We start from the raw sequence: 16,385 nt of genomic DNA, 5'->3' as shown, positions 1-16,385 counted from the left end.
CCTTTGCAGCCTACGCATGCCGACGCAGCTACAGTATAGTTCTGCAAGTCCATCTAAAATAACTTTGTTAATATATGCAGGTGATAAATTAACGTGTCTGAGTATCTTTTCCAGCTTTACTGAATTACATCAACTTGCCCACCGAGGATAAGCGTACCTCCGTTGCCCGAGTAACGTGACGCCTGTGAATGACGTGTAAAGAGTGCATTCTATACCTAGTGGAGACGGACAACGTTTCCAGCGCTGGGTTTCAGGGGCTTTCCCAACCTCTCCTCGACCTTTAAACGTCTTACATAGTAAATTTACATTATCCTGTAATATGAATTTCCCTAACAGAAAAAAAATGTAACAGAAGAAACTCTCGTAATGTTAAATTCCCCCCCCCACGATTACAACCTCCGATTAAACTGCTGCCTGGCCGGTGTACGCGTCGCCAGTCCGCTCCGGCTCCGCAGGAGACGGGCTGTCAAACCCGAGACGGGAATCTGGGTCCGGGCTGCCCCACGGGTGAGTGAACCGCCGTCCTCTCCGGGTTTAGTCCGGACGGAAGCTCAGTAGTACCTAGTGCCCTGTTCACTAACTGCTGTAGGGTACGAGAGGTCGGCGGTGACTAAACACTCCGCCTGCAGGGAGAGGGACGGGACGGAGACGGTTATTCTCTTCTGGCAGTTTATTTTAACTGTCACATTTCCACCGTCTCTCTCTCTCTTTCATTTTCGTCCTGCTCTCTCCCGTTTCCTCGTCACATGGCCGCCGCATGGCCAGTCAGAGAACAAGGAAACGCGTGTATCATCATCGTAAACCTGTTCAGAGACGGAAGTAGAGAGCTCTCTTTAACTTAAAAATATTTTAAACTGCATAACCGAATAAAACAATGACAACGGCCCAGGGCATAAACGCGCACCAGTTTCTGACGCGTAGGCGGACTTCAGAGGCGCCTGACTCCTTTTGTCGTTGAACCGACTTCTGTCTTCATTACTTCGGAGTTTCACTCCTACTTCGTATCAGAAATAAATAACTTTCCAAACGACTTTACAGGAAGCTGGAAACAACAGGTTCGAGAAGTGATATTTACATGTCTCTATATATAATACTTTCCGTACAAATAAAAGGTATAGATGTCTGGGGGAGGCTCAGTGGTTGTTTTTCCTGCCCTGGGATCAGTTCAGAACCTGGGGTGCTGTCTGTGTGGAGTTCTGAACTGTGTTTGTGGGGGTTTCCTCCTGGTGCTCCAGTTTCCTCCCAGTCCAGAGACAGGCTGGGGGGTTAATTGACTTCTTGGTGTGTGTGTATATGTGTGTGTCCTGTGATGGACTGGTGCTCCGTCCAGGGTGTGTGTGTGTCCTGTGATGGACTGGTGCCCTGTCCAGGGTGTGTGTGTGTGTATGTGTGTGTCCTGTGATGGACTGGTGCCCTGTCCAGGGTGTGTGTGTGTGTATGTGTGTGTCCTGTGATGGACTGGTGTCCTGTCCAGGGTGTGTGTGTGTGTATGTGTGTGTCCTGTGATGGACTGGTGCCCTGTCCAGGGTGTGTGTGTGTGTATGTGTGTGTCCTGTGATGGACTGGTGCCCCGTCCAGGGTGTGTGTGTGTCCTGTGATGGACTGGTGCCCTGTCCAGGGTGTGTGTATGTGTGTGTCCTGTGATGGACTGGTGTCCTGTCCAGGGTGTGTGAGTGTGTGTGTCCTGTGATGGACTGGTGTCCTGTCCAGGGTGTGTGTGTGTGTGTGTGTGTGTGTGTGTGTGTGTGTGTGTGTGTGTGTGTGTGTGTCCTGTGATGGACTGGGGTCCTGTCCAGGGTGTGTGTGTGAGTGTGTGTGTGTGTGTCCTGTGATGGACTGGTGTCCTGTCCAGGGTGTGTGAGTGTGTGTGTCCTGTGATGGACTGGTGTCCTGTCCAGGGTGTGTGAGTGTGTGTGTCCTGTGATGGACTGGTGTCCTGTCCAGGGTGTGTGTGTGTGTGTCCTGTGATGGACTGGTGTCCTGTCCAGGGTGAACCCTGCCTTGTGCCTGTTGCTTGCTGGGATAGACTCCAGCTCCCCCCTGTGACCCTGGACTGGATACAGCTGTTAGAAAATGGATGTCACTGTCCCCGGTCTCTTTGTGTGTGTCAGTGTCCCCGGTCTCTCTATGTGTGTCACTGTCCCCAGTCTCTGTGTGTGTGTGTCACTGTCCTTGGTTTCTCTGTGTGTGTCACTGTCCCTGGTCTCTCTGTCTGTGTCAGTGTCCTCGGTCTCTCTCTCCAGATGCGCTCCAGAGGTGGCAAGGCTGTAGACTGGAGGATGATGGGAGTGTGGCTCTGTTTGATCACTACAGCTTCAATGGACAAGACTTCCTGTCCTTTGAGGTGGACAACATGACCTGGAGAGCAAGTTCCCTGGAGGCAGAGGGCACTCAAAGGGACTGGAACCAGAACAAGATTAAAAACCAGTATACCAGATTCTTCCTGGAGACTGACTGTATGGAAACACTGAAGAGATTCCTGCAGTACAGAAAGAAACACAAAAACCACACAAAGGTGAGACAGAGAGATATCAGATACAATATGAGACAAATGCACCTAGAAGCTCTACACAAGAAGTTCCCCCATGTGCAGAGGAGTGGGTGGCACAGTGCAGTTTCTGGGGTGCTGTCTGTGTGGAGTTTGCATGTTCACCTCATGTTTGTGTGGGTTTCCTCCCACTTGCTGGTGGGTAAATTGGCTTATGGGAAATTGGCTCGTGTGTGAGTGTGTGTCTGTGTCTGTGTGAATGTGAAGCTTGTGTGATCCTGTGTGAATAGGACGTGTCTGCAGTGCTCCAGTTCTACTGTGATCTCCTTTCTTAGCCTGAGGAACAGACAAAGAGAAAATGTGTTTGATTTGTATAATTGTCTAATACTGACATGTTTTGGTTGTAAAGGTTTGCAGAAAGGAGCCACACAATATTTTGTCTGTGCAGCGATGTTGCCTCACCTTGCACAGTGTCCACACTAATTCTCAGTGTGTTAACATTGCTTCTGGTCTCCCTCTCAGTCTCTCCTCAGGTGTTTGTCTCTTCCGAGCATCTGGGAAACACACAGAGCTGTTCCCTGTCCTGTCTGGTCACTGGGGCTTCAGTCCTAGAGTCATAGAGGTCAGTTTGTCCAGGCCTGGAGAGACCGAGGGAGAGGACGTGTGGTCCAGTGGGCTCAGACCCAATGGAGACAGCTGAGGAAGAGTGTGGAGATCTGAGAGAGTAAGATCGAGGAATACAGCTGTACTGTCACTCATCACAGCTCCAACCACAGCGTCACGCTGAGCTGGGGTAAGTGTCTGGAGCAGATCAGTGTGTGTTATACTATATCACACACGGGGGTGAGTCTGGAGCAGATCAGTGTGTATTATACTGTATCACATACAGGGGTGATACAGGAGCAGATCAGTGTGTATTATACTATATCACACACGGGTGAGTCTGGAGCAGATCAGTGTGTATTATACTGTATCACACACTGGGGTGAGTCTGGAGCAGATCAGTGTGTATTATACTGTATCACATACAGGGGTGATACAGGAGCAGATCAGTGTGTATTATACTGTATCACACACAGGTGAGTCTGGAGCAGATCAGTGTGTATTATACTGTATCACACACTAGGGTGATAACAGAGTCACATTATTTTTGTTATGCAGCAGGTAACGTCTGAAACTTTTCTTGTCTCTATAACAGATTATGCCGCATGTCTGAACTCTAACCACCTGGATTCCAGACTGCATGTCAGGGTGATTCTGGCACTTCTGTGTGTGATGGCAGCAGGGGCTGTAGTCATCTTGCACCAGAAGAAGCTGTGCTGTGTGCCATTTTTACCACTGTCTTCACAAAGTCTTTTCACAGACCCCAGCTTGCTCTCCATGAGACACACAGACAGGGAGAGAAGCTGGGGGTCAGAGTGCAGGGTCAGCCATTGTACAGCACCCCTGGAGCAGTTGGGGTTAAGGGCCTTGCTCAGGGGCCCAAAGGAGTAGGATTCCTCTGCCGGCCGCAGATTTTTAAAAAAGATTTTAAGATTTTTAAAGTACGCAGGCTGGATAGCCAGTAGCCATATCACCCTGCAACTCGCAACTGGTCAGTACTTGGATGGGAGACCTCCTGGGAAAGCTGAGGTACTGCTGGGAGAGGTGTTAGTGTGGCCAGCAGGGGGGCGCTCACCCTGCAGTCTGTGTGGGTCCTAATGCCCCAGTATAGTGATGGGGACACTAGACTGTAAACAGGCGCCGTCCTTCGGATGAGACGTAAAACCGAGGTCCTGACTCTCTGTGGTCATCAACAATCCCAGGGTGTTTCTCGAAAAGAGTAGGGGTGTTTCCCCAGTGTCCTGGTCTAATCCCCCCCTGGTCTTTACCAGTCACAGCCTCCTAATTATCCCCATCTCTGAACTGGCTTCATCCCTCTGCTCTCCTTCCCACTGAGAGCTGCTGTGTGCTGAGCGGACTGGAGCATCATCCAGGTGGGGCTGGAGGGGATCCCCATTAACCTGTAAAGTGCTTTGAGTGGAGTGTCCAGAAAAGCACTATATAAATGTAAGGGATTATTATTAATTTTTATTATTAAGCTGTTTAAGATGGCAACACACTTCAGGCGCATGGAACATGAATGCTGGACACGAATATTAATAAGCTTCCAATGACAACACCACAGAGCAAGAACACGTTTGAGCTGAAAGATGTATATTTCACATTGAAACCGCAGGAAGTCTGATTACAGAGTAATTATGTGGTGAATGTTTCTACCACCCTGGGGGTGTCAAAGCATGGTGTTGTAGTCCTAGATGGTGATGCATTTTTTAAAACTCTGTTTGCTTTTGGACATCCACTTTGTAGGAAGAGATTTAGTTCGAGTTTGCTTTTTATTTTATTTAATAGAAATTGGCCTGTCTCATTATTGTCCAGTGCTTCAGGTTAAGGAGCTAGAATTGTGTTAAGGAGCCTCTGAGACTCCTTATTTGATATATATGGAGTACCTGGGGGACAGCTCTGTGGCTCAGTGGTTTTGCTTGGCTGCCTCGTACTGCAGAGGCCCCGGGTTCAATTCCAGACCCAGAGTGCTGTCGCGGTGGAGTCTGCATATTCTTCCGTGTGTGTGTGTCCCTTATTGGACTAGCAGGGTACACCACTATCCATCCTGGATGCATGCACATGATCTCACAAAAGACTTGAACGCGGGTGCCTTGTGCTTCCATTGGATGACAGAGGAGCTACGACCACGATGATTACACAGTACCTAGTTTGGATGATGTCTTACGCTCATGAAAGTTGACTGCAGTTCCAGATATTGAGCAGGTATATTCAAGATTTATACAACCCTGACAGCCTCGATCCTTTCTTGACAGCCTTGTTAGGAGCAAAGGCAATTACTGCTATGTTTAATTACTCTGGTGACCGACACCAAGCTGCATGGTCACTATAATCCACTATTTATTCCATACATTCCAGCGTGATTAAGTAGCACTATAACCCTGAGTATGCACAGATATATACAGTATGTCTCCTTCAAGAAGTTCCTTGAAGTATGTTCCTTTTAAATCATTAATACTACACTTTCTTATATTGATTAAATGAAATGGTCTGAGACACATGTTTGAAAAGTTTAAAATAGGCATGAGGGCGTTATCTACAATACAGTATTTCTAAATGTAAGAATGTGAGAGTTGTGTGGACCTTATCTTTTTTTTACCTTGTTTAGTCTTTTTTTTGGTCAAGTGCAATTGTATTACAGTATGTAGCCCCTGACGGTGTTATTGGTGTTATATGTTATATGTACTCTTGTTTGTACGGTATAAATTTTTGCTGTTGCAATAAAAAAAAACGAAAGTCGTGCATAGCAACGGTCACTAAGGAAGTGCGGCTTAATCCCTGAATTCCGGTGTCCGTGCAGTAGAAGGAGACACTCCCTCCGCTCTCACAGTGGATCAACTGTCACCCTGCTCACAAGGGGGTGGAGGGGATCCCCATTAACCTGTAAAGAGCTGAGTGGAGAGTCGACAAAAGTGCTATATAAGTGTAAGCAATTATTATTATTTATAACAAATCAAATTACTTAAGAACATATGAAAAGTTAATGATACCAATAGACAATTCAGCTTATTAGAGCTCAGTGTTTGTTCTGTACACATGTACTTATAATACATGGAATAATTTACAAAGATCCCACTATGTCCCCCTGTGTAGAATAGATGTTCATAATCTGTTTAGTCTATTGTTAGTCTCTAAGCTGTCAAAATTGAAAATCTGACGTTTAATCATATTCCACTTACTGTAAGTCCACCTGTTCTGATCTGTGGTTTCAATGTCATCAACCATCAACTAACCAACCATTTTTATTCTCCTTAAAACTTTTGAAATCCAACTTTTCAGCAGCTGGTCAGAAAGTCAAGTTGCCCAGTAAGGCTGATCGAATGTTCCCTTCCAAACATATGTGAGAGGAAAAATACACCAGTGATTGCCTAAGCAAACAATTCTCAAAAAGTATTTCCTTGGACCTGAATACTACTACTACATTTAAATGTGATAATATATATATATATTCATTAAACAACTCTCAATGCATTTTCACTGTACTGAGACCAGACCTTGATGTTTAAACAGAGAACCACTCATAGAGAAAATATTATACTATATCCATATATATTGAACCTTAATATAAATGCTACGGTATTTGAAGCTTGCATTATTCTTAGACGTCGGTCTGTCGCCAGTGGCCAGTCGCCAGTGTTTCACAGAGGAATCCTGTGCAGACTGATCCTCCGACACTCAGTCTCCCATAGGGTGGCACTGCCCTGTGGAGCAAAGACATCACCGATGAAGTTCCTGGCGTTCAGAATGCGCGTCGCCAAGGCTGTGCTGCTTAAGCATCTCACCATCTTCCTCCTTGTCTTTCGAGAACACCACGCCATTGTCCTCCTGGCCCCAGCGCAGGCTGGTGTTGCCCAGCTCGGTGTGCCTGGACAGCTCTCTCGTCACCTGTGGAGGGGACAGTACCACAGCAGCCCGGGTCAGAAATCAGGGCCCGGTACGTCTTCCTGAACGAGAGCCGCGGTCTTGTCGCGGCAGGGAGGACGCGATCGCCGGGCGAAACAGGGAAGCAGCAGCAGACAGCGCCTGTGGTGGGTGATAGTGGTCTGTAGTGGGAGGTGGCAGCTGGAGTGAGCGCTCTGGAAAACGTGGGACGTAGTGGGATTCAAAGTTGCAGAACGAAGCAGGGAGGCAGCCAGATAGGTGACGTCGAAAGCAAGCAAAGCCCGGAGCCGATAGATACCCAAGCGAAGCAGCTAAGAGACGAGGTCGAGGCGAGAAATCTTCGACGCCAAGGAGCAAACACAAGGGCAATCCAAGAGCAAGGTCGAGGGAAATGGGGTCAAAGAATCAAGGAAAACTTGACTAAGGAACACCAAGGCTCAAGCCTGAACTCCCTAACACTGAGCGAGTGGAGGGCTGACTGTGAGCAGGTGGAACTGATCTTCCACCCAATTGCACTGTCACGGCAACCAGGTGACTGACAGGTGGCCACGTCGGTTGCTGTGGTTACTCGGAAGGGTCTTTGAGCAATCCAACGTGAGCAGGCATGATAAAATAAACAAAGCCAGCAAGGGAAAGGTCAGCGCTTCAATATAACTGCAACTATGATCTCCAGTATTCTCTCTCTTATATTCTAGTTTAAAGCCCTTATTAACTCTATAACTCTACCCTGCACTTTTGGGCCTATTCATATGCTCCCTTAATTCAAAATGCCAAAAGGAAGATAATAGTAATTTCTTCTGTTTGTTTTGTATTGTGTTTATTAATCACTTCCACTCCCCAGTTTATAAATACTCCCAGTCTGTCCACAGCTCTGCGCTAATCTTCTCTTGCTCCCCTCCCTCCATCCTATCTTGACCCTTGCAACTGCCTCCCTGGCTCATTCTTCACAAATGATTTCCCCAGCCAGGTGAGGTAACACTACAATAATAAGTACACTATCCCTTTATATTCATCTGATTGTTTCCTGAATTCCTAAAATGCTGCTTTTTAACCAAAGAAAATCCCCAATAATGATTCATATTGGTAGGAACCCACTGCGTGCAATGTGTGACAACCATTATGATTGAGTGTATTTCTGATTTCTGTATAACAAAGCAATGTGTGGCTCATTATGCATAGCATTGACTGGATGATCTTTTTTGTCTACTGCAGCTCCAACAGTATGATTTGCTTAGTTTCTTCTTTACGAGGAGCCTGGAATATCGCAAGCCACCTATGCACACTGACACAATCTAGTAGTCGATTTCCTATACCTGGACCAGAAGCCATTCTTTAACATCTGGGTCATTAGGATTCACTTCCGAGTCCATTAATATCCTTACTCTCAGCACCACTCTCTTCCCTGTGGAGGAAAGGATGAAAACAGCATAGAAGACAAAAAAAGAGGCAAACCCCATTCTGAAGTAGCATTAAGTGATTCACCCTGCCTGGTCTGAGGGACAGTTATATGGTCAAGGACGTCAAAACATCACTTACAATATTACAAAAGACTGGTGCTCTGAAGGTGGCTCCAGAGTCTATCCCAGCAAGCAACAGGTGCAAGGCAGGGTTAACCCTGGCAGTAATGCCAGTCCGTCACAGGGCACACACCACAGCTCATTTTCCCAGGAGCCGATTCAAAACCTACCAGCATGTCTTTGTACTGCAGGAGAAAACCCACGCAAAGACAAGGAGAACATTCAAACTCCATGCAGACAACAGCCCAGATACTGAACCCAGAGCTCAGGCACTACGAGGCAGCAATGCTAACCACTGCACCCAGTGCACCCTGGGACCGACTCTGGGCCACCACAAGTGCGAACTGGACAAGCGGTCGTGGACTAGCAAAGTGAAGGCGACGTTCCCCGCAAGGTTACCCCCATAAGGCTGTCGAAGTGGCACCGCGATAACTTACCACTGTAGCAGAAGAAAGCGTAGGTGGTGTTGCAATTATAGTCATTCCAGGAGCCTCTCGCACTCCCCTGAAGATTCACGGCGCCACAGCTCTCGATGCCGCCATAATTGTTGGGCTCGCCCACCTGCCAGGGGCGGAAAGTGGAGACGTCCCCATCGGACCACTTCCAGGGCTCGGTGAACAGTCCGATCCAGACCTCCCTGCCTCCGGCCGTAACTCTTACTAACTCATTCTCGCTCTGGCTCCTCACCCGGGTCAGGTCGGTGTAATGTTCTCTGCAAAACGTCAGGGCTTCTGTCCAGTTCTTGGCCTCAGCCACCAGGAAGTATTGATCGGCTGCGCCTTCCCCCCCTGAAGAAGTGAACCCCAGTCAGTAGTCGGGTTGAGGGTCGCGGAGCAGCCTCGGCAAGCAACAGGCAGGATACCACCTGGATGGGACGCCAGTCCACTGCACGGACGCACAAGCACCGCATACAGTCACACCAGGGCCAAACATTCCCAGCAGCCAATTCACTCACCAGAGCGTCTTTGGACTGTGGGAGGACACTGGAGCACCTGGAGGAAACCCCCACGCACAAGGGGAGAACATGCAAACTCCACCTCGCCACCCCAGGATTTGAACCCAGGGCCCCGGTGCCGCCATCCCATCAGCCCAAGAGCCACTCAAAGGATTCAATTCCGAGAACAATGGGGAATTTCATAAGGAGGAATTACTCGTACTCCCAAGCCCCCCCCTCCCTCCACCACCTTCACATGCAGTAGTCGCGTGAGAAAGACCGTAAAAGGCCGTAAAAGACTCAGGGGCCATTTACCTTGATAGCAAACGGAATAGCTCGTGAAACTGCAAGGGCGATCTGCCCACAACCCGCCGCCGACCATCGCCACGCAGTTCTCCTTGCCGCCGTAGTTGTTTGGTTCTCCCGCACGCCAGCTGGTAAAAGCAGACCTCCCCACGCCGTAGAGGTAGCCCCCCCCGAGGGACCACTGCCACAGGTCCCAGACATAGTACAGGCCGGTCCAGGCGCAGCCCGTGACCGGCTCGGTGGTGGCAAGGAGCTGCTCCAGGTCGGCTGGCCCACTCACGGTAGCCATGTCCGTGTACTGGCCCCTGCAGTACGCCCGAGCCCCCGCCCACGTCCTGCGCTTGCTCACGAAGTGGTAGCGGTGAGGTGAGACCAACCCCCAGAGGCCTGAAACACAGGAGGCAGGGTTGAGGCTTAGGAGCAGGGGTGACCAGCTCGCGATGCCTGGCCAAGCCTGCGCACGACGTGCCAAAGCGTCGGAGAAGCAAATCCGGTCGGGGAATGGCCCGGCACTTCTCAACCCGACATTTGTGGCTGTCGTTTTGAGTGGTTTTGTCTTCCCTGGGGGAGGATTTCAAATGGGTCTGCCAATGCACTGTGAAGTGGCACAGGGGCTTTAGGACTGCAGTTTCTCAGCGTTGGGACGCTAGGTTCAGCTCTGCTTCTGGTCTGGTTTGTATATTCGACACTGTGCTCACGCTGGGTTTCCTCTAGGGTGCTCCAGTCTGCTCCCCAGTCGAAAGGCATGCTGGTATGTTCACTGACGTCTGGGAGAGTTAGTGCCAGTGTGATGGAGTACCACTCCTTGTGCCTGCTGTTTACTGGAATAAGCTCTGGCTGTCCCACCACCCTGAACTGCATGAGGTGGAACAGGTGGGAGGATGGAATATCATATAATCAAGAGCACCGCTGATATCAAAGTCAGGCGGAACGATTAATTGGCAAAAAGCAACGGCATCAACAAGACCAGATGATAATCAGTCTAAGATGGCGCCGTGTTAGTGGCAGCCTGCTACAGCAGGTCTGTGTCTTTTTGTTGTCTTTTTGTTTCTTTCAGTTAGTTAATGCTAGTGTGTTAGTGTTTTTTCTTGATACCTTTGCCGGCAACTAGATTTGCGATCACAACATGATGGATACTAGAAAGCTGACATGCTTTTTCTTGTTTTTTCTGATACTCGGACCTCTGTTTCTATCGGGTTGCAATGCCGATAGCTACAGAGGCATTGTCTACACGCATGACCAGCTGATCGCGCTAGCGCGTCCGGCTCTACTCACTGGAGAGAAGCCATTGGTACCGGAGGAGCTGAGGAGGAGAAGCCGAGGCTGTGGGGCAGGTGCGACGCAAAATGCGAAGAGAAGGAGATTTAAACCCTACCTTCCTTCGATCATCATGGGAAATGTGCGGTCCTTAGTGAACAAGATGGACGAACTGGGAGCATTGGTGAGAAGCCAGAGGGAGTATCGTGAATGCAGTATCATGTGTTTCACCGAGACGTGGCTGCAGGAACTTATTCCGGACTCGAACGTTACCATCGGCGGCTTTCAGACGGTGCGGGCGGACAGAAACACCGAGAGTGGTAAGAGGAAAGGAGGGGGGCTCGCGGTGCTTGTCAACAACAGATGGTGGACATACTCATTTTAAGGAGTGCGTCTGTAACCCGGACACCGCGGGAGTTTACATGCGCCATCTTTGTTGTTGTTTACATTCCACCTACGGCAAACGCAGAGGTAGCGTGTGACGTCATAAACACAGTCACAGCCAGTCTACAAACAAAGCACCCTAGCGCTTTTATAGCTATTTCAGGGGACTTTAACCACGTATCTATTTCCACCACTTTGCCTACTTTCCACCAATTTGTTAAGTGCCCGACCAGAGAAAACAAAAAACTGGACTTATTATATGCCAATGCTAAGGATGCATATAGTTCCACAGCCCTTCCCCCCCTTGGCAGATCAGATCACAACCTTGTCTTGCTTACACCACTATACACGCCTATTGTCCAGCGTCAACCTGCAACCATGAGGACTGTGAGGAGATGGTCTCAAGAGGCTATGGAGGATCTACGTGGTGCTTTGGAGGCCACCGACTGGGATGTGCTGTGCGAACCACATGGGGACGACAGACAGCATGGTGGACTGTGTCACTGACTACATTAACTTCTCCGTAGACAACACCATCCCCACCAAAGACGTACACTGCTTTTCCAATAACAAACCCTGGATCACCAGCGACTTGAAGGCTCTTCTGAATGACAAGAAGAGAGCCTTTAGGAGGGGGGATAAGGAAGAGGTAAAGCGTGTACAGAGGGAGCTAAAGCAGAAGTTAAGAGAGAGCAAGGACGCCTACAGGAGGAAGGCAGAGGACAAGCTGCAAAGGAATAGGGTAAGGGATGTATGGATCAGCATGAGAGAGATCACTGGCTTCAAACAGGCTGGGGGTGCAACAGAGGGGAACCTGGAGATGGCCAACGAGTTGAACCAGTTCTTTAACAGGTTTGATCCAGGGTCCTCTGTGGCTCAACACCCATCCCCCCACAGCCACACGCTCCCTAACCCTTCACAGCTGCGACTGCCCAACACCTCCTCCATCCCCCCACAAACATGGCCGCCTACAGCTACAACCCCCGACAGCTACTCACCCACCCATCCCCCACAGCTGCCACTCCAACACCTCCGCCATTAACACCTGCAGCACTGAAAGCCCTATGAGCACCATCCCCCAGGCCAGGCTGACCATCACAGCTGACCAGGTGAAGAAGGAGCTGAAGAGGCTGCACCAGGGTAAGGCCACAGGGCCAGATAACATCTGTCCCAGAGTTCTGAGGGCCTGTGTTGATCAGCTGAGCGGAGTGCTCCAGCGACTATTCAACCTGACCCTGCGCTTGGAGAGTGTCCCGGTGCTCTGGAAGACATGCCTGGTCCCGGTACCAAAGAGGAGCGCCCCTCTGTCCTCAACAACTACAGACCAGTTGAACTGACTTCTCACGTCATGAAGACACTGGAGAGGTTGGTCTTATCCCACCTGAGACCCCTTGGTAAGCTCATCACTGGACACCCTACAGTTTACCTACCAGCCCAGTGTTGGTGTGGGGGATGCGATCATCTACATGCTGCAAAGGGCCTACTCACACCTGGACAGGGCTGGCAACACTGTAAGGATCATGTTTTTAGACTTCTCCAGTGCCTTCAATACCATCCAGCCCTTACTTCTAAGGAGGAAGCTGGAGGATATGCAAGTCGATGCCTCCATGACCTCGTGGATCACTGACTACCTGACAGGCAGACCACAGTCTGTGATACTTCAGAACTGTGTGTCTGAACAGGTGGTGAGTAACACAGGGGCACCTCAAGGGACAGTTCTTTCTCCATTCCTCTTCACTCTCTATACTTCGGACTTTGAACTTCAGGTTGAACCACTTGGAACTAAATGTAACAAAGACAAAGGAACTGGTGGTAGATTTCAGGAGGAAAAAGGTCAAACCTACTCCTATCTACATCCATGGGAGTGGCGTGGAGATGGTGGACTCGTACAAGTACCTGGGAGTGCACATCGACGATAGACTGGAATGGTCTAAGAACATCGAGGCCATCTATAAGAAGGGACAGAGCCGGCTTTACTTCTTGAGGAGGCTCAGGTCCTTCAATGTATGTAGTAAGATGCTACATTTGTTCTATCAGTCGGTGGTGGCGAGCGCCATTTTCTACGCAGTGGTATGCTTGGGCCCTGGGATTAGAGCTGTGGATTCTAAAAGGCAGAACAAGCTCATCAGGAGAGCAAGCTCTGTCATTGGGTCTGACCTGGACCCCTTGGAGGTAGTAGCTGAGAGGAGAATGGTGTCCAAACTAGAGGCCATCATGGACAACATCTCCCATCCCCTCTATGACAGGCTTGTAGAAATGAAGAGCATGTTCAGCAATAGACTGATTCATCCACGGTGCCACAGGGAGCGCTACAGGAGGTCATTCTTGCCTTCTGCCATAAGACTGTACAACGCATCCACCTTGCGTCTGGGCAGAGGCAACATTGACAGTGACCTGTTTCTGGACTGAACGCATCTACACATCTACTGCTACATCTGTCCTCTTCTTTTCTTTTCCCGTTTACAACCGTTTTTTGTGCAATATATGCCAGGGACCCGTGCAATACATTTATATTTATATCTATATTTATTTTCATATGTGTGCTACGATTTTTCTGCGTACTGTTCTGTTCTAGTTTGTTCTTTGTGTGTCCGGACTGTGAGTAACTCTTTTAGTGCACCCCTCACTGTACTGATTGTATTGTATGTATTGTATTATTATTTTTATTATTATTGTATCATTCGTTACACTGTGGCTGTGTTGTCTGTGTAAAGCTGCTGTTGCGCTGCACTTTCCCTCACGGGATCAATAAAGTATCTATCTATCTAAGGAGGTACAACCTCAGAGTTGGTAGGCTGGTGGCCACAGGTTCTTTGATGAGCAATCGGCCCCCTGGTCATTTCTGTACTTTGCTCAGATCCAGACTGCAGACGATCGCAGGTGATACAGCGGGATTAGCGGAGGCCGAGAAGCGGGCAGCAAATGAAATTCAAATGATTTAAACCAAAAACACCTGACAGATCATGTCTAAGTGTGGGGTTCTGGCGTGCCGGCAGGAAAAACAAACTTTCTATGCAAAACTCAGGGAGGATACTCGGGGAAAAGACTGAGGTGTTTATGCTGATGCGTCATTTGCATCCTCGAAACAATGTGAGCGAGCCATAAGCCACAGGCACAAGGCAGGACAGATGAATGACTATGTTAACACAGGGACACCAGCCTATTGCAGGGCACAGATATGCCCACACTCACACCAGGGCCAATTTTCCCAGAAGCCAATTAACCCACCAGCATGGCTTTGGACTATGGGAGGAAACCGGGGCAAACCTATAAGAAACACACATGAACTGGAGGCACATACCAACTCCAGACAGCAGACAGCAGAACTGAATCCAGGGTGCAACCACTCCAGTCATTGGTGAGCCAAGTGCTTATGAGACTTTAGCCATCTTGATCCTGCAGAAAGAGACTGTGTCCCCAACAGAAAAAGTCTTGAACAGTCTCCTCACAAAGGACATAAGTAAAGGAAAGGCTGTGGAAATATGAAGATAACATGGAATGAAGGGCCAATCCTGGCCCTAGAGCTCTGATATTCACTTTTGAGACTATAAGACTGTTATTCACTATTGAGACTTTAGACTGCTTAATAGCCAACCTGCAGCTCCCTTAGCAAATCACCTGTAATGGCTACATGGACACACAGTTTTCACTGTATTCAGCATAACCGCACTACTTGTATATATTGCATACACCATGGACACATAGCAGCTCTACTCATATTGAGTTTTATTCCATTTGAAAAAAATGTAACCCCAATTTTGTGATTTTTGTGTTTTTGTGATTTCTGTGATTCTTGTGATTTTTGTGAGCTCGCAGAAAAAGACAATTCATTGCCAGCAACTACTGCTGCTGCATGCTATTTTGTTGTGCATCTGATAAATAAACTTTGATTTGATTTGATTTGATTTTTGAGCCTGGAGGGCTTTTGTATCTTTTAATCTTTATTCCATCCTAGGCTCTTAATACCTGGATTTGAGCCAGGACTGAGACCTCCAGATTTAGAAACATCTTGAACCTTTCCCGGTGGGTTTTAAAGGGAGCCTGCAAATAATCAAAGGGCATATTGATGTCCTTTCCTGGACTCTTAATGGTTTGAATACACTCTAAATGCAATTAGACTCGATTGTCACTGTTATAAGGCTCTCACTCATAAATTTACCCGTCACACTCCAGGACCAGGAGTAAATAACAGTGCTTTGATCAATTAATAAAGGCCTGGATCGCCTGGACTATGATCGATTAAACAGGCGGTCTGTTCAATAAAGTAACTGAGGGATCATTGGGAGCAAACATCAATAAAACCGGCGATTCAGGGTGACCTGTAAGATTTACTAGACCTGAGCTCTCCCTGGGTCAGGATCAGAGAGCCCTGCACTGACTGGACCAGAGTCACAGACCCCTGGACTAACTGGACCAGAGACACAGACTCCTAGACTAACTGGAACAGAGTCACAGATCCCTGGACTAATTGGACCAGGGTCACGGACCTCCTTGACTGACTGGACCAGAGGTCACAGACCGCCTGGACTAACTGGACCGGGGACACAGACCCCTGGACTGACTGTATTGGGACAGACTGTAAGCGCCAGCCCTTTCAACACCGAAGTTCAGAGGTCTTTTCATCTTCCATCTCTGCCGGTCCATATTGGAAAGGAGAGAAAAAGCCCACATGAGGAGATTACAATACATATACTGTATATAATCATTTTTTTAAAACCAGCCATAAATTAACCTTGGCAAATTGTCTATAACCGTTCACTGTTTTTTTTTTTCCCTATGACACTATATAAATTTGTGACCAATTCTAAATAAAATTAATAAGAAGGCTGGAGCAAACGGTGTATTTGAATGAAGCTGCACACATATTTCTTTGCCTCTTTACTGGAGAACTCCAAAAAGGTCAATCGTGTGCCCCAGGAAAAACCTTACAGGCCATCATGGACATCTCCCATCTTTCCCTCTAAGACATGCTTGGGAGAATGAAGAGCACATTCAGCGACAGGCTGATCCACCC

General features: G+C 48.5%; 1 protein-coding gene and 1 long non-coding RNA gene across 3 annotated transcripts; one reads left to right on the top strand and one right to left on the bottom strand.

Annotated features, from left to right (window-relative positions):
- Positions 1 to 221: 221 nt before the first annotated feature.
- LOC148669591 (uncharacterized) lies at positions 222 to 5,078 on the top strand. Of its 2 annotated transcripts, XR_015936970.1 has the most exons (4): positions 222 to 507; positions 2,314 to 2,515; positions 3,011 to 3,281; positions 3,687 to 5,078. It is a non-coding gene; the product is annotated as an uncharacterized LOC148669591 (long non-coding RNA). The 2 variants fall into 2 exon arrangements; XR_015936969.1 differs by lacking the exon at positions 222 to 507 and having other exon boundaries at positions 2,216 to 2,515.
- Positions 5,079 to 6,623: 1,545 nt separating this feature from the next.
- On the bottom strand, positions 6,624 to 11,418 carry LOC148669590 (C-type mannose receptor 2-like). The gene is made up of 5 exons (XM_088631006.1): positions 11,410 to 11,418; positions 9,740 to 10,184; positions 8,928 to 9,278; positions 8,287 to 8,375; positions 6,624 to 6,976 (listed from the first exon to the last, which is right to left on the bottom strand). The coding sequence occupies exons 1-5, from the start codon at positions 11,416 to 11,418 to the stop codon at positions 6,809 to 6,811; spliced, it is 1,062 nt and encodes a 353-aa protein (XP_088487132.1). The 3' UTR covers positions 6,624 to 6,808.
- Between the last annotated feature and the right edge of the window lie 4,967 nt (positions 11,419 to 16,385).

The sequence above is a fragment of the Lepisosteus platostomus genome, chromosome 5, assembly GCF_059453375.1.
Source record: "Lepisosteus platostomus isolate fLepPlt1 chromosome 5, fLepPlt1.hap1, whole genome shotgun sequence".
NCBI classification, from domain to species: Eukaryota; Metazoa; Chordata; class Actinopteri; order Semionotiformes; family Lepisosteidae; genus Lepisosteus; species Lepisosteus platostomus.
This window is presented reverse-complemented; position numbering and strand designations above follow the sequence as displayed.